This window comes from Oncorhynchus nerka, linkage group LG6 (genome assembly GCF_034236695.1).
Source record: "Oncorhynchus nerka isolate Pitt River linkage group LG6, Oner_Uvic_2.0, whole genome shotgun sequence".
NCBI lineage: Eukaryota > Metazoa > Chordata > Actinopteri > Salmoniformes > Salmonidae > Oncorhynchus > Oncorhynchus nerka.
Window position 1 is genome coordinate 90,459,736 of NC_088401.1, and position 20,864 is coordinate 90,480,599.

The 20,864-nt window shown below is 60.8% G+C and overlaps 1 protein-coding gene across 1 annotated transcript; it reads left to right on the forward strand.

Annotated features, from left to right (window-relative positions):
- Nucleotides 1-39: 39 nt before the first annotated feature.
- On the forward strand, nt 40-18,496 carry LOC115127881 (docking protein 3-like). The gene is made up of 4 exons (XM_065019999.1): nt 40-1,127; nt 1,322-1,526; nt 2,496-2,596; nt 18,377-18,496. Exons 1-4 carry the CDS (start codon nt 1,071-1,073, stop codon nt 18,479-18,481), a joined length of 468 nt encoding a protein of 155 aa, XP_064876071.1. The 5' UTR covers nt 40-1,070; the 3' UTR covers nt 18,482-18,496.
- Nucleotides 18,497-20,864: the final 2,368 nt, after the last annotated feature.

A 20,864-nucleotide genomic window follows, 5' to 3' on the forward strand; every position in this document is an offset into this window, starting at 1 on the left:
CTTCGGACTGTGGAAATATGTGATGAAATACCACGGTCTTCGATAGAATTACTCTCAGAAAGGGAAGTGTGAATGTCTTCCGTAACCACGGTGAACACGATAAGAATTTTTTAGATAATTACTAAGAATGAGATTAATCATCTCAGTACGATCTGTTTTAATTTATCAAATATGTTTACTTGTTTATTTTTTCGCATGTCTTTCTGGTGATGCATGTATAATATTTTTTTTTTTTTTAAATAATAAAAAGTCAGATGGAGAGAAAAAAAAAGAGTATCTTTCTCTGGTAAATGACGTGTTGTACAGGGGAAGGAAGGGAAGCTCAGACCACTTGCTGCTGTTGATATGCAGGTTCACTATCACCTCAGACTGCTGTGTTGACTGGAACACAGGAGCAACGGAGAGACAGGGGGGGAAGGGACTTGACTGTCAGTTGGTAGTGGTGGATGTGACCGTATTAACACAGACTTGGGGAGGGTGCTGAACTCTGAGGTGCTGGTGGTTAGTCCTAACTAACAGAAATTAGAACGAAGACTACAGAGTTTTACTACAGGATAACCTAACTAACAGAAATTAGAACAAAGACTACAGGATAACCTAACTAACAGAAATTAGAACGAAGACTACAGGATAACCTAACTAACAGAAATTAGAACGAAGACTACAGGATAACCTAACTAACAGAAATTAGAACGAAGACTACAGGATAACCTAACTAACAGAAATTAGAACGAAGACTACAGGATAACCTAACTAACAGAAATTAGAACGAAGACTACAGGATAACCTAACTAACAGAAATTAGAACGAAGACTACAGGATAACCTAACTAACAGAAATTAGAACGAAGACTACAGGATAACCTAACTAACAGAAATTAGAACGAAGACTACAGGATAACCTAACTAACAGAAATTAGAACGAAGACTACAGGATAACCTAACTAACAGAAATTAGAACAAAGACTACAGAGTTTTACTAGAGGATAACCTAACAGACTTGAGAGAGGACGTAGGCTACACTCGGGTGAAGGTCAAGAACTGTTTGATTGCTTCACACGGAGGGAAAGGATGGAGGTTGTTTTCAAGGAGGGGATGCTCTACGTTAAGGGAAACAAGTTTGGAAAGGTGAGTGTTTACGGAGATGGCTGTATTATCTGCAGGATTTAACTGAGCTAATAGATGAAAAAGTCTTTACTAATCTTGGAAGAAATGTTGAAGGCTATTCTCGTCTGATTACAAATTCAAAAGTTGATTGTCATGGAAGTTCTTTCAACGCTTAAAGATCATGGTGATATGACTGCTGTGTCCGTCCACCACAGAAAACGTGGAGGAAGACGTGGATCGTTCTCTACCCCACTAGCATTTTCGGCATCGGTCGAGTCGAATTCCACGACATCCTTGACGGAGGTCACACAACCACCAAGTCCAAATCCACCCAGTGTAGGAGGATTGTTCAGCTGTGTGACTGCCTCAGTGTTACCCTGGCCCCAGAGGAGAGCTTTGCTCCAGCACTACCTAACGATGGTATAGTGGTTTTAGTCCAGTACTAGGCTTAATCTGTCTATGAAACCAGTCCTTAATCTGTCTATGAAACCAGTCCTTAATCTGTCTATGAAACCAGTCCTTAATCTGTCTATGAAACCAGTCCTTAATCTGTCTATGAAACCAGTCCTTAATCTGTCTATGAAACCAGTCCTTAATCTGTCTATGAAACCAGTCCTTAATCTGTCTATGAAACCAGTCCTTAATCTGTCTATGAAACCAGTCCTTAATCTGTCTATGAAACCGGTCCTTAATCTGTCTATGAAACCAGTCCTTAATCTGTCTATGAAACCAGTCCTTAATCTGTCTATGAAACCAGTCCTTAATCTGTCTATGAAACCGGTCCTTAATCTGTCTATGAAACCAGTCCTTAATCTGTCTATGAAACCAGTCCTTAATCTGTCTATGAAACCGGTCCTTAATCTGTCTATGAAACCGGTCCTTAATCTGTCTATGAAACCGGTCCTTAATCTGTCTATGAAACCGGTCCTTAATCTGTCTATGAAACCAGTCCTTAATCTGTCTATGAAACCGGTCCTTAATCTGTCTATGAAACCGGTCCTTAATCTGTCTATGAAACCAGTCCTTAATCTGTCTATGAAACCAGTCCTTAATCTGTCTATGAAACCGGTCCTTAATCTGTCTATGAAACCAGTCCTTAATCTGTCTATGAAACCGGTCCTTAATCTGTCTATGAAACCGGTCCTTAATCTGTCTATGAAACCAGTCCTTAATCTGTCTATGAAACCAGTCCTTAATCTGTTTTATGAAACCGGTCCTTAATCTGTTAATTTCAGTGTTTCAGAGAGTGTAAACTCTCTGCAATCTGAGAAACAGTTGAAGCCCTGATTTATTAAGGCTGTTTAAATGTTGGTTTATTACATTTATTTGCCCGCTTTAGTTCTCTTTTTTTTCCTAAAATAAACTTGTTGACCTTTGACCTGCCTCCAGACTGTAGAGCGTTCGACCTGAACACCACACAAAGAAGATACATCCTGGCCTCAGAGAACTACCATGACTGGGTGGGGGCTCTCTGCCAACTAGCCTTCCAGGTAGGGGTTTAAATGTGTTTATTTTTATCTTGCCCGCTTTAGGGGCCGTATGTTTTTTTATCTTCCTTTGACCTGCCTATGTGACTTTTTATCTTCCCGGTAGGAACACCGTATGTGTTTTATCTTCCCGGTCAGAGAACTACCATGACTGGGTGGGGGCTTTTATCTTCCCGGTAGGGGCCGTATGTTTTCTATCTTCCAGGTAGGGGCCGTATGTGTTTTATCTTCCCGGTAGGGGCCGTATGTGTTTTATCTTCCCGGTAGGGGCCGTATGTGTTTTATCTTCCCGGTAGGGGCCGTATGTGTTTTTTATCTTCCCGGTAGGGGCCGTATGTGTTTTTTATCTTCCCGGTAGGGGCCGTATGTGTTTTTTATCTTCCCGGTAGGGGTCGTATGTTTTCTATCTTCCCGGTAGGGGCCGTATGTTTTCTATCTTCCCGGTAGGGGCCGTATGTGTTTTATCTTCCCGGTAGGGGCCGTATGTTTTCTATCTTCCCGGTAGGGGTCGTATGTTTTCTATCTTCCCGGTAGGGGCCGTATGTTTTTTATCTTCCCGGTACATATGCAGGGGACTATATAAATAGTGTTTATCTCTGTCGCTCCTACATTCCAGGTACACAGGGAGGAGGGGACTATAATGGGCTAGTATTCATAAAACAACATTAGAAGGGGCTAGTAGCAAATGCGCCCTATTCCCTATAGGGCACCTTATTCATTGTACTTCACTCATTTTGAGCAGGAGCCAATAGGGAGCCATTTTCAAGCAAACCCACTGGCAACAATGAGGAAGTAGTCCTGGTGGTAACAGTTGGTCAACTCCTTACTTCTCCTTCTCTTTACTGCTGCTTACACAAACCCTGTCTCCCCTCCCCCTAGCATGTCTCCTCTCCCCCTAGCCTGTCTCCCCTCCCCCTAGCCTGTCTCCTCTCCCCTAGCCTGTCTCCCCCCCCCTAGCCTGTCTCCCCTCCCCTAGCCTGTCTCCCCTCCCCTAGCCTGTCTCCCCTAGCCTGTTTCCCCTCCCCTAGCCTGTCTCCCCTCCCCTAGCCTGTCTCCCCTCCGCCTAGCCTCCTCTCGAACCCCATCTCCTTCCCCTAGCCTGTCTCCCCTCCCTAGCCTGTCTCCCCTCCCCTAGCCTGTCTCCCCTCCCCCTAGCCTGTCTCCCCTCCCCTAGCCTGTCTCCCCTCCCCTAGCCTCCTCTCAAACCCCATCTCCCTCCCCTAGCCTGTCTCTCCTCCCCCTAGCCTGTCTCCCCTCCCCCTAGCCTGTCTCCCCTCCCCCTAGCCTGTCTCCCTCCCCTAGCCTGTCTCTCCTCCCCCTAGCCTGTCTCTCCTCCCCCTAGCCTGTCTCTCCTCCCCTAGCCTGTCTCTCCTCCCCCTAGCCTGTCTCTCCTCCCCCTAGCCTGTCTCCCCCCCCTAGCCTGTCTCCCCTCCCCTAGCCTGTCTCCCCTCCCCCTAGCCTCCTCTCGAACCCCATTTCCCTCCCCTAGCCTGTCTCCCCTCCCCTAGCCTGTCTCCTCCCCTAGCCTGTCTCCCCTCCCCCTAACCCCATCTCGAACCCCAGCCTGTCTCCCTCCCTAACCTGTCTCCCCTCCCCTAACCTGTCTCCCCTCCCCTAGCCTGTCTCCCCTCCCCTAGCCTGTCTCCCCTCCCCTAGCCTGTCTCCCCTCCCCTAGCCTGTCTCCCCTCCCCCTAGCCTCCTCTCAAACCCCATCTCCCTCCCTCTAGCCTCATCTCCCTCCAGCCTCATCTCCCTCCCTCTAGCCTGTCTCTCCTCCCCCTAGCCTGTCTCCCCTCCCCTAGCCTCCTCTCAAACCCCATCTCCCTCCCCTAGCCTGTCTCCCCTCCCCTAGCCTGTTTCCCCTCCCCTAGCCTGTCTCCCCTCCCCCTAGCCTGTCTCTCCTCCCCAAAGCCTGTCTCCCCTCCCCCTAGCCTGTCTCCCCTCCCCTAGCCTGTCTCCCCTCCCCCTAGCCTGTCTCCCCTCCCCCTAGCCTGTCTCCCTCCCCCTAGCCTGTCTCCCCTCCCCCTAGCCTGTCTCTCCTCCCCCTAGCCTGTCTCCCCTCCCCCAAGCCTGTCTCCCTCCCCCTAGCCTGTCTCCCCTCCCCCTAGCCTGTCTCCCTCCCCCTAGCCTGTCTCCCCTCCCCTAGCCTGTCTCCCTCCCCCTAGCCTGTCGCCCCTCCCCCTAGCCTGTCTCCCCTCCCCCTAGCCTGTCTCCCTCCCCCTAGCCTGTCTCCTCTCCCTAGCCTGTCTCCCTCACCCTAGCCTGTCTCCCTCCCCTAGCCTGTCTCCCCTCCCCCAAGCCTGGCGCCCCTCCCCCAAGCCTGGCGCCCCTCCCCTAGCCTGTCGCCCTCCCCCTAGCCTGTCTCCCTCACCCTAGCCTGTCTCCCTCCCCAAGCCTGTCTCCCATCCCCCTAGCCTGCGCTCCCTCCCCCTAGCCTGGCGCTCCCCCTAGCCTGGCGCCCCCCCCTAGCCTGGCGCCCCTCCCCCTAGCCTGTCTCCCCTCCCCTAGCCCCCTCCCCAAGCCTGTCCCCTCCCCCAAGCCTGTCTCCCCTCCCCCAAGCCTGTCTCCCCTCCCCCAAGCCTCCTCTCAAACCCCATCTCTCCCTAGCCTCCTCTCAAACCCCATCTCCCTCCCCCTAGCCTCCTCTCAAACCCCATCTCCCTCCCCTAGCCTGTCTCTTCTCCCCCTAGCCTCCTCTCAAACCCCATCTCCCTCCCCCTAGCCTGTCTCCCTCCCTAGCCTGTCGCATCTCCCCCCTAGCCTGTCTCCCTCTCCTAGCCACCTCTCAAACCCCATCTCCTCCCCCTAGCCTGTCTCCCTCCCCTAGCCTGTCTCCCCTCCCCCTAGCCTGTCTCCCCTCCCCTAGCCTGTCTCCCTCCCCAAGCCTGTCTCCCCTCCCCTAGCCTGTCTCTCCTCCCCCATCCTGTCTCCCCTCCCTAGCCTGTCTCCCCTCCCCCTAGCCTGTCTCCCCTCCCCCATCCTGTCTCCCCTCCCCTAGCCTGTCTCCCCTCCCCCATCCTGTCTCCCTCCCCTAGCCTGTCTCCCTCCCCCTCCCCCTAGCCTGTCTCCTCCCTAGCCTGTCTCCCTCCCCCTAGCCTGTCTCCCTCCCTAGCCTGTCTCCCCCTCCCCCAAGCCTGGCGCCCCTCCCTAGCCTGGCGCCCCTCCCCCTAGCCTGTCTCCCTCCCCCTAGCCTGTCTCCCCTCCCCTAGCCTGTCTCCCCTCCCCCTAGCCTGTCCCCCCTCCCCTAGCCTGTCCCCCCTTGCCCCTCCCCTAGCCTGTCTCCCTCCCCTAGCCTGTCTCCCTCCCTAGCCTGTCTCCCTCCCCCTAGCCTGTCGCCCCCTCCCCCAAGCCTGGTCGCCCCTCCCTAGCCTGGCGCCCCCCCCTAGCCTCCCCTCCCCTAGCCTGTCCCCTCACCTAGCCTGTCTCCCCCTAGCCTGTCTCCCTCCCCCTAGCCTGTCTCCCCTCCCCCTAGCCTGTCCCTCCCCCAAGCCTGTCACCCTCCCCTAGCCTGTCTCCCCTCCCCTAGCCTGTCTCCCTCCCCTAGCCTGTCTCCCCTCCCCTAGCCTGTGCCTCTCCTAGCCTGTCCCCCTAGCCTGTCTCCCCTCCCTAGCCTGTCTCCCCCCTAGCCTGTCTCCCTCCCCTAGCCTGTCTCCCCCCCCTAGCCTGTCTCCCCTCCCCTAGCCTGTCCCCCCCCTAGCCTGTCTCCCCTCCCCCTAGCCTGTCCTCCCCTAGCCTGTCCCCTCCCCTAGCCTGTCTCCCCTCCCCCTAGCCTGTCCCCTCTAGCCTGTCTCCCCCCCCCTAGCCTGTCCCCTCCCCTAGCCTGTCTCCCCTCACCCTAGCCTGTCTCCCTCCCCTAGCCTGTCTCCCCCCTAGCCTGTCGCCCTCCCCCCAAGCCTGGCGCCCCCTCCCCCTAGCCTGTCTCCCCTCCCCCAAGCCTGTCTCCCTGGCGCCTCCCCCTAGCCTGGCGCCCCTCCCCCTAGCCTCCCCTCCCTAGCCTGTCCCTATCCCCCTGTCTCCCCCCCCCTAGCCCCTCCCTAGCCTGTCCCCTCCCTAGCCTCCTCCCTAGCCTGTCGCCCCTCCCCCTAGCCTGTCGCCCCCCCTAGCCTGTCTCCCTCCCCTAGCCTGTCTCCCTCCCCCTAGCCTGTCGCCCCTCCCCCTCCATCCCTCCCTAGCCTGTCTCCCTCCCCCTAGCCTGTCCCCTCAACCCTAGCCTGTCTCCCTCCCCTAGCCTGTCGCCCTCCCCTAGCCTGTCTCCCTCCCCTAGCCTGCCCCCCCCCCCAAGCCTGGCTCCTCCCCCTAGCCTGGCGCCTCTCCCTAGCCTGGCGCCCCTCCCCTAGCCTGGCTCCCCTCCCCAAGCCTGGCGCCCCTCCCCCTAGCCTGTCTCCCCCCTAGCCTGTCTCCCTCCCCTAGCCTGTCTCCCTCCCCTAGCCTGTCTCCTCACCCCTAGCCTGTCTCCCCCTCCCTGGCCTGTCGCCCCTCCCCCAAGCCTGTCGCCCCCCCCTAGCCTGTCGCCCCCCCTAGCCTGTCGCCCCTCCCCCTAGCCTGTCTCCCCTCCCCCTAGCCTGTCTCCCTCCCTCCCCCTAGCCTGTCTCCCCTCCCCTAGCCTGTCTCCCCTCCCCCTAGCCTGTCGCCCCTCCCCTAGCCTGTCGCCCCTCCCCAGCCTGTCCCCTCCCCTAGCCTGTCCTCCCCCTAGCCTGTCTCCTCCCCAAGCCTGACTCCCTCCCCCAAGTCTCCCCTCCCCCTAGCCTGTCCCCTCCCCTAGCCTGTCCCCTCCCCCTAGCCTGTCTCCCTCCCCCAAGCCCTCCCCTCCCCCTAGCCTGTCTCCCCTCCCCAAGCCTGTCTCCCCCCCCCCAAGCCTGACTCCCTCCCCAAGCCTGTCTCCTCCCCTAGCCTGTCCCCTCCCCCTAGCCTGTCCCTCCCCCTAGCCTGTCTCCTCCCCCAAGCCTGTCCCCCTCCCCTAGCCTGTCCCCTCCCCTAGCCTGTCTCCCCTCAGCCTGTCTCCCCCTAGCCTGTCGCCCCTCCCCCTAGCCTGTCTCCCCTCCCCTAGCCTGTCTCCCTCCCCCTAGCCTGTCCCCTCCCCCTAGCCTGTCTCCCTCCCCTAGCCTGTCTCCCTCCCCCTAGTCTGGCTCCCCCCCCCCTAGCCTGTCTCCCCTCCCCCTAGCCTGTCTCCCTCCCCCAAGCCTGTCTCCCCTCCCCCAAGCCTGTCCCCCCCAAGCCTGTCTCCCCTCCCCTAGCCTGTCTCCTCCCCTAGCCTGTCCCCTAGCCTGTCTCCCCTCCAGCCTGTCGCCCCTCCCCCTAGCCTGTCGCCCCTCCCCCTAGCCTGTCGCCCTCCCCCTAGCCTGTCTCCCCTCCCTAGCCTGTCTCCCCTCCCTAGCCTGGCGCCCTCCCCTAAGCCTGCGCCCCTCCCCCTAGCCTGTCTCCCCTCCCCCTAGCCTGTCTCCCATCCCCTAGCCTGTCTCTCCCTCCCCTAGCCTGTCCCCTCCCCTAGCCTGTCGCCCCTCCCCTAGCCTGTCTCCCCTCCCCCTAGCCTGTCTCCCCCTAGCCCCCTCCCCCTCCCCCTAGCCTGTCTCCCTCCCCCTAGCCTGTCTCCCTCCCCAAGCCTGTCTCCCCTAGCCTGTCTCCCTCCCCTAGCCTGTCTCCCCCTCCCCCTAGCCTGTCTCCCCTCCCCCTGGCGCCCCCTCCCCTAGCCTGGCGCCCTCCCCCTAGTCTGGCGCCCCTCCCCCTAGCCTGTCTCCCTCCCCCTAGCCTGTCCTCCCCCAAGCCTGTCTCCCCTCCCCCTAGCCTGTCTCCCTCCCCCTAGCCTGTCTCCCTCCCCTAGCCTGTCTCCCATCCCCTAGCCTGTCTCTCCCCTCCCCCTAGCCTGTCTCCCATCCCCCTAGCCTGTCTCTCCTCCCCTAGCCTGTCTCCCCCCCCTAGCCCCCTCCAGCCCTGTCTCCCTAGCCCTCCCCCTAGCCTGTCCCTCCCCCTAGCCTGTCGCCCCCTCCCCCTAGCCTGTCTCCCCTCCCCTAGCCTGTCTCCCTCCCCTAGCCTGTCTCCCCTCCCCTAGCCTGTCTCCCTCCCCCTAGCCTGTCTCCCCTCCCCCTAGCCTGTCTCCCCTCCCCCTAGCCTGTCTCTCCCCTAGCCTGTCTCCCCCTCCCCTAGCCTGTCTCCCTCCCCTAGCCTGTCCCTCCCCCTAGCCTGTCTCCTCCCCTAGCCTGTCTCCCCCTAGCCTGTCCCTCCCCCTAGCCTGTCTCTCCCCCTAGCCTGTCTCCCCTAGCCTCTCCCCCCCCAAGCCTGTCTCCCCTCCCCCTAGCCTGTCTCCCCTAGCCCCTCCCCCTAGCCTGTCTCCTCCTCCCTAGCCTGTCTCCCTCCCCCTAGCCTGTCTCCCCTCCCCCTAGCCTGTCTCCTCCCCTAGCCTGTCCCTCCCCTAGCCTGTCTCCTCCTCCCCCTAGCCTGTCTCCCTCCCCCTAGCCTGTCTCCCTCTCCCCTAGCCTGTCTCCCTCCCTAGCCTGTCTCTCACCCTGTCCCCCTAGCCTGTCCTCCCCCTAGCCTGTCTGTCCTCCCCTAGCCTGGCGCCCCTCCCCTAGCCTGGCTCTCCCCTAGCCTGTCCCCTAGCCTGTCTCCTCCCCTAGCCTGGCGCCCCTAGCCTGTCTCCCCTCCCTAGCCTGTCTCCCCCCCTAGCCTGTCTCTCCCCCAAGCCTGTCTCCTCCCCTAGCCTGTCTCCCCTCCCCCTAGCCTGTCTCCCCCTCCCCCTAGCCTGTCTCCCTCCCCTAGCCTGTCTCCCCTCCCCCTAGCCTGTCTCCCCTCCCCTAGCCTGTCTCCCTCCCCCTAGCCTGTCTCCCTCCCCTAGCCTGTCGCCCCTCCCCTAGCCTGCCCCTCCCCTAGCCTCCTCCCCTAGCCTGTCTCCCTCCCCTAGCCTGTCTCCCCCCCCTAGCCTGTCTCCTCCCCCAAGCCTGTCTCCCTCCCCAAGCCTGTCTCCCCTCCCCTAGCCTGTCTCCCTCCCCCAAGCCTGTCTCCCTCCCCCTAGCCTGTCTCCCCCTAGCCTGTCGCCCCTCCCCTAGCCTGTCGCCCCTCCCCTAGCCTGTCGCCCCTCCCCTAGCCTGTCTCCCTCCCCAAGCCTGTCTCCCCCTGTCTCCTCGCCCTCCCCTAGCCTGTCTCCCTCCCCCTAGCCTGTCTCCCCTCCCCCAAGCCTGTCTCCCCCCCTAGCCTGTCTCCCCAAGCCTGTCTCCCCTAGCCTGTCGCCCCTCCCCTAGCCTGTCGCCCCCCCCTAGCCTCCCCTAGCCTGTCTCCCCTCCCCCTAGCCTGCCCCTCCCCCTAGTCTGGCGCCCCTCCCCCTAGCCTGTCTCCCCTCCCCCTAGCCTGTCCCCTCCCCAAGCCCTGTCTCCCCCTAGCCTGTCTCCCCTCCCCCTAGCCTGTCTCTCCTCCCCTAGCCTGTCTCCCATCCCCCTAGCATGTCTCCCCCTAGCCTGTCTCCCTCCCCCTAGCCTGTCTCTCCTCCCCTAGCCTGGCGCCCCTCCCCCTAGCCTGGCGCTCCTCCCCCTGGCGCCCCCCTAGCCTGTCTCGCCCTCCCCTAGCCTGTCTCCCCTCACCCTAGCCTGTCTCCCTCCCCTAGCCTGTCTCCTCCCCTAGCCTGTCGCCCCTCCCCCAAGCCTGGCGCCTCCCCTAGCCTGTCTCCCTCACCCTAGCCTGTCCCCTCCCCTAGCCCGCATCTCCTCCCCCTAGCCTGTCCCCCCTAGCCTGTCTCCCTCCCCTAGCCTGTCCCCCTAGCCTGTCTCCCCTCCCCTAGCCTGTCTCCCCTCCCCTAGCCTGTCCTCCCCTAGCCTGTCTCCCTCCCCCTAGCCTGTCTCCCCCTCCCCTAGCCTGTCTCCTCCCCCTAGCCTGTCTCCCCTCCCCTCCTGTCCCTCCCCCAAGCCTGTCTCCTCCCCCAAGCCTGTCTCCTCCCCAAGCCTGACTCCTCCCCCAAGCCTGTCTCCCTCCCCAAGCCTGTCTCCCTCCCCCTAGCCTGTCTCCTCCCCTAGCCTGTCCCTCCCTAGCCTGTCTCCCCCTAGCCTGCCTCCCCTCCCCCAGCCTGTCCCTCCCTAGCCTGTCGCCCTCCCCTCGCCCTCCCCTAGCCTGTCTCCCCTCCCCCCTAGCCTGTCGCCCCTCCCCTAGCCTGTCTCCCCTAGCCCCCCTAGCCTGTCTCCCCCAAGCCCCCTCCCCCTAGCCTGTCTCCTCCCCTAGCCTGTCTCCCCTCCCCCAAGCCTGCGCCCCTCCCCCCCTCCCCCTAGCCTGTCTCTTCTCCCCCTAGCCTGTCTCTTCTCCCCCTAGCCTGTCTCTCCTCCCCCAAGCCTGTCTCCCCTCCCCAGTCTCCCTAGGCTCCTCTCAAACCCCATCTCCATCCCCTAGCCTGTCTCCCCTCCCCTAGCCTCCTCTCAAACCCCATCTCCCTCCCCTAGCCTGTCTCCCTCCCCTAGCCTCCTCTCAAACCCCATCTCCCCCCCTAGCCTGTCTCCCCCTCCCCTAGCCTCCTCTCAAACCCCATCTCCCTCCCCTAGCCTGTCTCCCCTCCCCCTAGCCTGTCGCATCTCCCCCTAGCCTTTCGCATCTCCCCTAGCCTGTCTCCCTCTCCTAGCCACCTCTCAAACCCCATCTCCCCCCCTAGCTTGTCTCCCTCCCCTAGCCTGTCTCCCTCCCCTAGCCTGTCTCCCCTCCCCCTAGCCTGTCTCCCCTCCCCTCCCCTAGCCTGTCTCCCCTCCCCTCCCCCTAGCCTGTCTCCTCCCCCTAGCCTGTCTCCCCTCCCCCTAGCCTGGTTCCCTCCCCTAGCCTGTCTCCCTCCCCTAGCCTGTCTCCCATCCCCTAGCCTGTCTCCCATCCCCCTAGCCTGTCTCCCATCCCCTAGCCTGTCTCCCATCCCCTAGCCTGTCTCCCATCCCCCTAGCCTGTCTCCCCTCCCCTAGCCTCCCTCAAACCCCATCCCTCCCCCTAGCCTGTCTCCCTCCCCTAGCCTGTCATCTCCCCTAGCCTGTCGTGATCTCCCCTAGCCTGTCTCCCTCTCCTAGCCACCTCTCAAACCCCATCTCCCTCCCCTAGCTTGTCTCTCCCCTAGCCTGTCTCCCCCCCTAGCCTGTCTCCTCCCCTAGCCTGTCTCCCCTCCCCTAGCCTGTCTCCCCTCCCCTCCCCTAGCCTGTCTCCTCCCCCCTCCCCTAGCCTGTCTCTCCCCTCCCCCGTCTCCCCTCCCCCTCCCCCCTAGCCTGTCTCCCTCCCCCTAGCCTGTCTCCCCTCCCCTAGCCTGGTTCCCCTCCCCTAGCCTGTCTCCCCTCCCTAGCCTGTCTCCCATCCCCTAGCCTGTCTCCCTCCCCTAGCCTGTCTCCCATCCCCCTAGCCTGTCTCCCATCCCCCTAGCCTGTCTCCCATCCCCCTAGCCTGTCTCCCTCCCCTAGCCTGTCTCCCCCCCTCCCCCTAGCCTGTCTCTTCTCCCCTAGCCTGTCTCTTCTCCCCCTAGCCTGTCTCTCCTCCCCCTAGCCTGTCTCCCCTCCCCTAGCCTGTCTCCCCTCCCCCCATCTCCCCTAGCCTGTCTCCCTCTAGCCTGTCTCCCTCCCCTAGCCTGTCTCCCCTCCCCCTAGCCTGTCGCCCTCCCCTAGCCTGTCTCCCCTCACCCTAGCCTGTCTCCTCCCTCCCTAGCCTGTCTCCCTCCCCTAGCCTGTCGCCCTCCCCCAAGCCTGGCGCCCCTCCCCCTAGCCTGGCCCCTCCCCCCCCTCCCCCTAGCCTGTCTCCTCCCCTAGCCTGTCTCCCTCCCCTAGCCTGGCGCCCCTCCCAAGCCTGTCTCCCCTCCCCCAAGCCTGTCTCCCCTCCCCAAGCCTGTCTCCCCTCCCCCTAGCCTGTCTCCCTCCCCCTAGCCTGTCTCCCCTAGCCTGTCGCCCTCCCCCTAGCCTGTCGCCCCTCCCCTAGCCTGTCGCCCCTCCCCTAGCCTGTCTCTCCTCCTCCCCTAGCCTGTCTCTCCTCCCCTAGCCTGTCTCCCTCCCCCTAGCCTGTCTCCCCTCCCCCTAGCCTGTCTCCCTCCCCTAGCCTGTCTCCCCTCCCCCTAGCCTGTCTCCCCCTAGCCTGTCTCCCCCTCCCCTAGCCTGTCTCCCTCCCCTAGCCTGTCTCCTCCCTAGCCTGTCTCCCATCCCCTAGCCTGTCTCCCCTAGCCTGTCGCCCTCCCCTAGCCTGTCGCCCTCCCTAGCCTGTCGCCCCTCCCCCTAGCCTGTCTCCCCTCCCCCTAGCCTGTCTCCCCTCACCCTAGCCTGTCTCCCTCACCCTAGCCTGTCTCCCTCCCCTAGCCTGTCGCCCCTCCCCCAAGCCTGGCGCCTCTCCCCTAGCCTGGCCCCCCCCTAGCCTGTCTCCCCTCCCCTAGCCTGGCCCTCCCCAAGCCTGTCTCCCCTCCCCCAAGCCTGGCGCCCTCCCCTAGCCTGTCGCATCTCCCTAGCCTGTCGCATCTCCCCCTAGCCTGTCTCCCCTCCTAGCCACCTCTCAAACCCCATCTCCCTCCCCCTAGCTTGTCTCCCCTCCCCTAGCCTGTCTCCCTCCCCTAGCCTGTCTCCCCCCCCTAGCCTGTCTCCCCTCCCCTAGCCTGTCTCCCCCCTCCCCTCCCCTAGCCTGTCTCCCCTCCCCCCCCTCCCCTAGCCTGTCTCCCCTCCCCCCCCTCCCGTCTCCCCTCCCCTCCCCTAGCCTGTCTCCCCTCCCCTAGCCTGTCTCCCTCCCCTAGCCTGGTTCCCCTCCCCTAGCCTGTCTCCCTCCCCCTAGCCTGTCTCCCATCCCCTAGCCTGTCTCCCCTCCCCTAGCCTGTCTCCCATCCCCCTAGCCTGTCTCCCCATCCCCTAGCCTGTCTCCCCCATCCCCCTAGCCTGTCTCCCCCTCCCCCAAGCCTGTCTCCCTCCCCAAGCCTGTCTCCCTCCCCTAGCCTGTCTCCCCTCCCCTAGCCTGTCTCCCCTAGCCTGTCGCCCCTCCCCTAGCCTGTCGCCCTCCCCCTAGCCTGTCGCCCTCCCCCTAGCCTGTCTCTCCTCCCCTAGCCTGTCTCCTCCTCCCCTAGCCTGTCTCCCCTCCCCTAGCCTGTCTCCCCTCCCCTAGCCTGTCTCCCCTCCCCTAGCCTGTCTCCCCTCCCCCTAGCCTGTCTCCCCCCTAGCCTGTCTCCCCTCCCCTAGCCTGTCTCCCCCCCTAGCCTGTCTCCTCCCCTAGCCTGTCTCCCATCCCCCTAGCCTGTCCCCCTAGCCTGTCGCCCCTCCCCTAGCCTGTCGCCCCTCCCCCTAGCCTGTCGCCCCTCCCCTAGCCTGTCTCCCTCCCCCTAGCCTGTCCCCCTCACCCTAGCCTGTCTCCCTCACCCTAGCCTGTCTCCCCTCCCTAGCCTGTCGCCCCTCCCCCAAGCCTGGCGCCCCTCCCCTAGCCTGGCGCCCCTCCCCAAGCCTGTCTCCTCCCCTAGCCTGGCGCCTCCCCAAGCCTGTCTCCTCCCCAAGCCTGGCGCCCCTCCCCTAGCCTGTCGCATCTCCCCTAGCCTGTCCTCCCCTAGCCTGTCTCCTCTCCTAGCCACCTCAAACCCCATCTCCTCCCCTAGCTTGTCTCCCCTCCCCTAGCCTGTCTCCCTCCCCTAGCCTGTCTCCCCTCCCCTAGCCTGTCTCCCCCCTAGCCTGTCTCCTCCCCTCCCCTAGCCTGTCTAACCCCTCCCCTCCCCCTAGCCTGTCTCCCCTCCCCCTCCCGTCTCCCTCCCCCTCCCCCTAGCCTGTCTCTCCCTCCCCTAGCCTGTCTCCCTCCCCCTAGCCTGGTTCCCCTCCCCTAGCCTGTCTCCCCTCCCCTAGCCTGTCTCCCATCCCCCTAGCCTGTCCCCTCCCCTAGCCTGTCTCCCATCCCCTAGCCTGTCTCCCATCCCCTAGCCTGTCTCCCATCCCCTAGCCTGTCTCCCTCCCCTAGCCTGTCTCCCTCCCCTAGCCTGTCTCTTCTCCCCTAGCCTGTCTCTTCTCCCCCTAGCCTGTCTCTCCTCCCCGTAGCCTGTCTCCCCTCCCCTAGCCTGTCTCCCTCCCCTAGCCTGTCGCATCTCCCCTAGCCTGTCGCCCCTCCCCTAGCCTGTCTCCCCTCCCCTAGCCTGTCTCTCCCCTAGCCTGTCGCCTCCCCTAGCCTGTCTCCCCTAGCCTGTCGCCCCTCCCCTAGCCTGTCGCCCCTCCCTTAGCCTGTCGCCCTCCCCTAGCCTGTCTCCTCACCCTAGCCTGTCTCCCCTCCCCTAGCCTGTCGCCCCTCCCCCTAGCCTGTCTCCTCCCCTAGCCTGTCTCCCATCCCCTAGCCTGTCTCCCCTAGCCTGTCGCCCTCCCCTAGCCTGTCGCCCTCCCCTAGCCTGTCGCCCCTCCCCTAGCCTGTCTCCCTCCCCTAGCCTGTCTCCCCTCACCCTAGCCTGTCTCCCTCACCCTAGCCTGTCTCCCTCCCCTAGCCTGTCGCCCCTCCCCCCCAAGCCTGGCGCCCCTCCCCTAGCCTGGCGCCCTCCCCCTAGCCTGTCTCCTCCCCCTAGCCTGGCGCCTCCCCCAAGCCTGTCTCCCCCTCCCCCAAGCCTGGCGCCCTCCCCCTAGCCTGTCTCCCCTCCCCCCCTAGCCTGTCTCCCCTCCCCTAGCCTGTCTCCCCTCCCCTAGCCTGTCTCCCCTAGCCTGTCGCCCCTCCCCTAGCCTGGCGCCCCTCCCCAAGCCTGTCGCCCCTCCCCAAGCCTCTGGCGCCCTCCCCTAGCCTGTCTCCCCTCCCCTAGCCTGGCGCTCCCTCCAAGCCTGTCTCCTCCCCCTAGCCTGCCTGTCTCCCCTAGCCTGTCCCTCCCCCTAGCCTGTCGCCCTCCCCTAGCCTGTCGCCCCTCCCCTAGCCTGTCGCCCCCTCACCCTAGCCTGTCTCCCCCCCTAGCCTGTCGCCCTCCCCTAGCCTGTCCCTCCCCCAAGCCTGTCTCCCCTCCCCCTAGCCTGTCTCCCTCCCTAGCCTGTCTCCCCTCCCCCAAGCCTGTCTCCCCTCCCCCAAGCCTGTCTCCCTCCCCTCTAGCCTGTCCCCTCCCCCTAGCCTGTCGCCCTCCCCGCTAGCCTGTCGCCCTAGCCTGTCGCCCCTCCCCTAGCCTGTCGCCCCTCCCCTAGCCTGTCGCCCTCCCTAGCCTGTCGCCCCTCCCCTAGCCTGTCGCCCTCCCCTAGCCTGTTGCCCTCCCTAGCCTGTCTCCCTCACCCTAGCCTGTCTCCCCTCCCCCTAGCCTGTCGCCCTCCCCTAGCCTGTCTCCCTCACCCCTAGCCTGTCTCCCCTCACCCTAGCCTGTCTCCCCCTCACCCTAGCCTGTCTCCCTCCCCTAGCCTAGTCGCCCCTCCCCTAGCCTGTCTCCCCTCCCTAGCCTGTCGCCCCTCCCCTAGCCTGTCTCCCCTCCCCCTTAGCTTCCACTCAAACCCTGTCTCCCCTCCCCTAGCCTGTCTCTCTCCCCTAGCCTGTCTCCCCTCCCCCTAGCCTGTCGCCCCTCCCCTAGCCTGTCGCCCTCCCCCTAGCCTGTCTCCTCCCCCTAGCCCTCCTAGCCTGTCTCCCTCCCCCTAGCCTGTCTCCCCCTCCCCTAGCCTGTCTCCCTCCCAAGCCTGTCTCCCCCCCTAGCCTGTCTCCCTCCCCTAGCCTGTCTCCCCTCCCCTAGCCTGTCTCCCTCCCTAGCCTGTCTCCCCTAGCCTGTCTCCCCTCCCCTAGCCTGTCTCCCTCCCTAGCCTGTCTCCCCCCCCTAGCCTGTCTCCTCCTCCCCCTAGCCTGTCTCCCCTCCCCTAGCCTGTCTCCCCTCCCCTAGCCTGTCTCCCCTCCCCTAGCCTGTCTCCCCCCCCTAGCCTGTCTCCCCTCCCCTAGCCTGTCTCCCCTCCCCCTAGCCTGTCTCCCCTCCCCTAGCCTGTCTCCCCTCCCCAAGCCTGTCTCCCCTCCCCTAGCCTGTCTCCCCCTAGCCTGTCTCTCCCCTAGCCTGTCGCCCCTCCCCTAGCCTGTCGCCCCTCCCTAGCCTGTCTCCCTCCACCTAGCCTGTCTCCCTCCCCTAGCCTGTCTCCCCTCCCCTTAGCTTCCACTCAAACCCTGTCTCCTCCCCCTAGCCTGTCTCCCCTCCCCCTAGCCTGTCTCCCCTCCCCCAAGCCTGTCTCCCCTCCCCTAGCCTGTCGCCCCTCCCCCTAGCCTGTCGCCCCTCCCCTAGCCTGTCGCCCTCACCCTAGCCTGTCTCTTCTCCCCTAGCTTCCACTCAAACCCTGTCTCCCCTCCCCCTAGCCTGTCTCTCCTCCCCTAGCCTGTCTCTCCTCCCCTAGCCATATCTCCCTCCCCCTAGCCACATCTCCCTCCCCTAGCCACATCTCCTCCCCTAGCCTGTTTCTCCTCCCCTAGCCTGTTTCTCCTCCCCTAGCCTGTCTCCCCTCCCCCTAGCCTGTCTCCCTCACCCTAGCGTGTCTCCCCTCCTAGCGTCCACTCAAACCCTGTCTCCCCTCCCCTAGCCTGTCTCTCCTCCCCTAGCCACATCTCCTCCCCCTAGCCACATCTCCCTCCCCTAGCCCCCTACCCGCCCCCTAGCCTGCTTCTCCTCCCCCTAGCCTGTCTCTCCTCCCCCTAGCCTGTCTCTCCTCCCCCTAGCCTGTCTCTCCTCCCCCTAGCCTGCTTCTCCCTCCCCTAGCCTGTCTCTCCTCCCCTAGCCTGTCTCTCCTCCCCCTAGCCTGTCTCTCCTCCCCCTAGCCTGTCTCTCCTCCCCCTAGCCTGCTTCTCCTCCCCTAGCCTGCTTCTCCTCCCCCTAGCCTGCTTCTCCTCCCCTAGCCTGTCTCTCCTCCCCCTAGCCTGTCTCTCCTCCCCCCTAGCCTGTCTCTCCTCCCCCTAGCCTGTCTCTCCTCCCCCTAGCATGTCTCCTCTCCCCTAGCCTGTCTCCCATCCCCCTAGCCTGTCTCTCCTCCCCCTAGCCTCCTCTAAAACCCTGTCTCCCTCCCCTAGCCTGTCTCCCCTCCCCCTAGCCTGTCTCTCCTCCCCTAGCCTGCTTCTCCTCCCCTAGCCTGTCTCCTCCCCTAGCCTGTCTCCCTCCCCCTAGCCTGTCTCCCCCTAGCCTGTCTCCCCTCCCCTAGCCTGTCTCCCCTCCCCTAGCCTGTCTCTCCTCCCCCTAGCCTGTCTCTCCTCCCCCTAGCCTGTCTGCCCTCCCCCTAGCCTGTCTCTCCTCCCCCTAGCCTGTCTGCCCTCCCCCTAGCCTGTCTGCCCTCCCTAGCCTGTCCCACCTCCCCCTAGCCTGTCTCTCCTCCCCCTAGCCTGTCTCTCCTCCCCCTAGCCTGTCTCTCCTCCCCCTAGCCTGTCTCTCCTCCCCCTAGCCTGCTTCTCCTCCCCCTAGCCTGTCTCTCCTCCCCCTAGCCTGCTTCTCCTCCCCCTAGCCTGTCTCTCCTCCCCTAGCCTGTCTCTCCTCCCCCTAGCCTGCTTCTCCTCCCCCTAGCCTGCTTCTCCTCCCCCTAGCCTGCTTCTCCTCCCCCTAGCCTGCTTCTCCTCCCCCTAGCCTGTCTCCCCTCCCCTAGCCTGTCTCCCCTCTCTGATCTAGGGTCATCTCTGATCTAGAGTCATCTCTGATCTAGGGTCATCTCCCCCTTTCCATGTAATCATATTCATTATGATTATAAAGGAAAACTGGCCGTAGATCAGAACTAATTATCATTTAATCGAACGTTTACAATGCTCTGCCACTTGACAAAGACTTCTGTGAAATCAGAACAATACTCTGTGTGTCTGGGCCTCTCATTCATATATATGAGCATTATGTTTTAGCATCAATAGTGGTATTCTCTAGTATCATATCGCCCTCCTTTTCTACTGCTGCAGAAAGAGCCTGGACACGCAGAGACCAGAGCGAAGGAGAGAGGAGGTGGGATGGGGATACCCATGGAGGAGAATGAGCTGTATGCTACCTGGAAGACAGGTACATAGAATACACACCCACCCACCAACACACCCACCCACCAACACACCCACCCAACCAAACACAAACCCACACCCACCCAACAACACAACCACCCAACAGCACACCCACTAACACCCACACACCCACTAACACCCACCCAACCACACTGACACACACCCACACCAACACACCCACCCAACCACACACCAACCCAACCACACACCAACACACCCACACACCAACACACCCACACACCAACACACCCACTAACACCCACCCAACCACACTGACACACCAACACACCCATACTGTATTTAAAAAAAATAAAAAATTTAACCTTTATTTAACCAGGCAAGTCAGTTAAGAACACATTCTTATTTTCAATGACGGCCTGGGAACAGTGGGTTAACTGCCTGTTCAGGGGCAGAACGACAGATTTGTACCTTGTCAGCTCGGGGGTTTGAACTCGCAACCTTCCGGTTACTAGTCCAACGCTCTAACCACTAGGCTACGCTGCCGCCCCATACACTTTATACAACAGTATGTGGATTTGGCTATTAGAGCCACACCCGTTGCTGACAGGTGTATACAAATGAGCACACCGCCATGCAATCTCCCTAGACAAACATTGGCAGTAGAATGGCCCTTACTGAAAAGCTCAGTGACAACGTGGCACCATCATAGGATGCCACCTTTCCAACAAGAAATATCTGCCCTGCTCGAGCTGCCCCGGTCAACTGTAAGTGCTGTCATTGTGAAGTGGAAACGTCTAGGAGCAACAACGGCTCAGCCGCGAAGTGGTAGGCCACACAAGCTCACAGAACGAGACCGCCGAGTGCTGAAGCGCGTAAAAATTGCCTATCCTCAGTTGAAACTAAGAGTTTTCAAACTGCCTCTGGAAGCAACATCAGCACAAGAACTGTTTGTCAGGAGCTGCATGAAATTGGTTTCCAATGTCGAGCTGCCGCACACAAGCCGGAGTGGTGTAAAGCTCACTGTCATTGGGCTCTGGAGCGATGAATCATGACAGATGAATGTGGGTTTGGCAGATGCCAGGAGAACGCTAACTGCCCCAATGCGTAGTGCCAACTGTAAAGTTTGGTGGAGGAGGAATAAATGGTCTGGGGCTGTTTTTCATGGTTCAGGCCCCTTAGTTCCAGCGAAGGGAAGTCTTAACACTACAGCATGGTTTGTTGAGATCGGTGTGAAGGAACTTGACTGGGCTGCAAAAGAGTCCTGACCTCAACCCCATCGAACCCCCTTGGGATGATTTAGGGCTGACCGTATTACCGCCACACCCCAGATCATTTAGTCTTTGGTAATTAGTCTTCTCTGATGCTGCTGCTGGTCATTAGTAGCCTACTAAACTTGCTAACTGCCTGGTTCTCACCACTCTATTGTCCCTCTAATCACTCTGGCATCAATGCAAATGTAATGGACAATGTAATGAAACACTTTGTGAGAGCCCATGAGCTCATGTTGCGCGACATTTCTATAGGCTGTGCAATTGCGGTAGAAAACAGAGTGATGGCCTCTTTTAAAAAGAGGAGGTTCCCATCAGCTTTCTATAGGCTATGGCCTACTATATTTATTTCTCAACTTTACTAATATTAAGCACATTGCTTCTCTTGACAACCGGTGTACAGCCTACCTGGCCGGCATGAAAATAAACACAGGAAAAGCGTCCTCCATTCGCTATTTAAGTGCATAGACGACATGTATTTTTCCCCCTGTCCCTGTTTTGATACAGGTGCATGATAATGGGTCCATTTTAAATTGAAACAAATGTCACACATATATTATTTAGTACATGTAAAGACAAGATTAAATCAAGAATAGTCTGATGGGTGACAATATTAGCCACTTGATAGGCTAATGATATATTATTATGATATATTATCACTTGTGAATGACGCCCAGCATAAGAAACAATGCCTTTTTTGTCACTTGTTCGAACCATAGTATCACACCTCATGTAGCCTAGCCCATAGGCCTATAAGGTTAGTATCACACCTCATGTAGCCTAGTCCATAGTCCTATAAGGTTAGTATCACACCTCATGTAGCCTAGCCCATAGTCCTATAAGGTTAGTATCACACCTCATGTAGCCTAGCCCATAGTCCTATAAGGTTAGTATCACACCTCATGTAGCCTAGCCCATAGTCCTATAAGGTTAGTATCACACCTCATGTAGCCTAGCCCATAGTCCTATAAGGTTAGTATCACACCTCATGTAGCCTAGCCCAAAGGCATGTATGTTTTAATAAGGTTAGTATTACAACTTAAAGTGCCCAAATAACCAATTAAAACGAAGCACATTAATCTGCTTTACAAGAGGTGTAGAGCCGAACTGGCATATATAAGCACGCTGCACGTTTCGAGTTTGGGGAAAGATCATTTTCACCATAA

Bases quoted from the DNA above. Each gene is read 5' to 3' on its own strand.
- LOC115127881 (XM_065019999.1), top strand. From the start codon at position 1,071: ATGGAGGTTGTTTTCAAGGAGGGGATGCTCTACGTTAAGGGAAACAAG. The intron at 1,527-2,495 runs GTATAGTGGTTT...ACCTGCCTCCAG, and splicing joins TCCAGCACTACCTAACGATG to ACTGTAGAGCGTTCGACCTG. The intron at 2,597-18,376 runs GTAGGGGTTTAA...CTACTGCTGCAG, and splicing joins TCTGCCAACTAGCCTTCCAG to AAAGAGCCTGGACACGCAGA.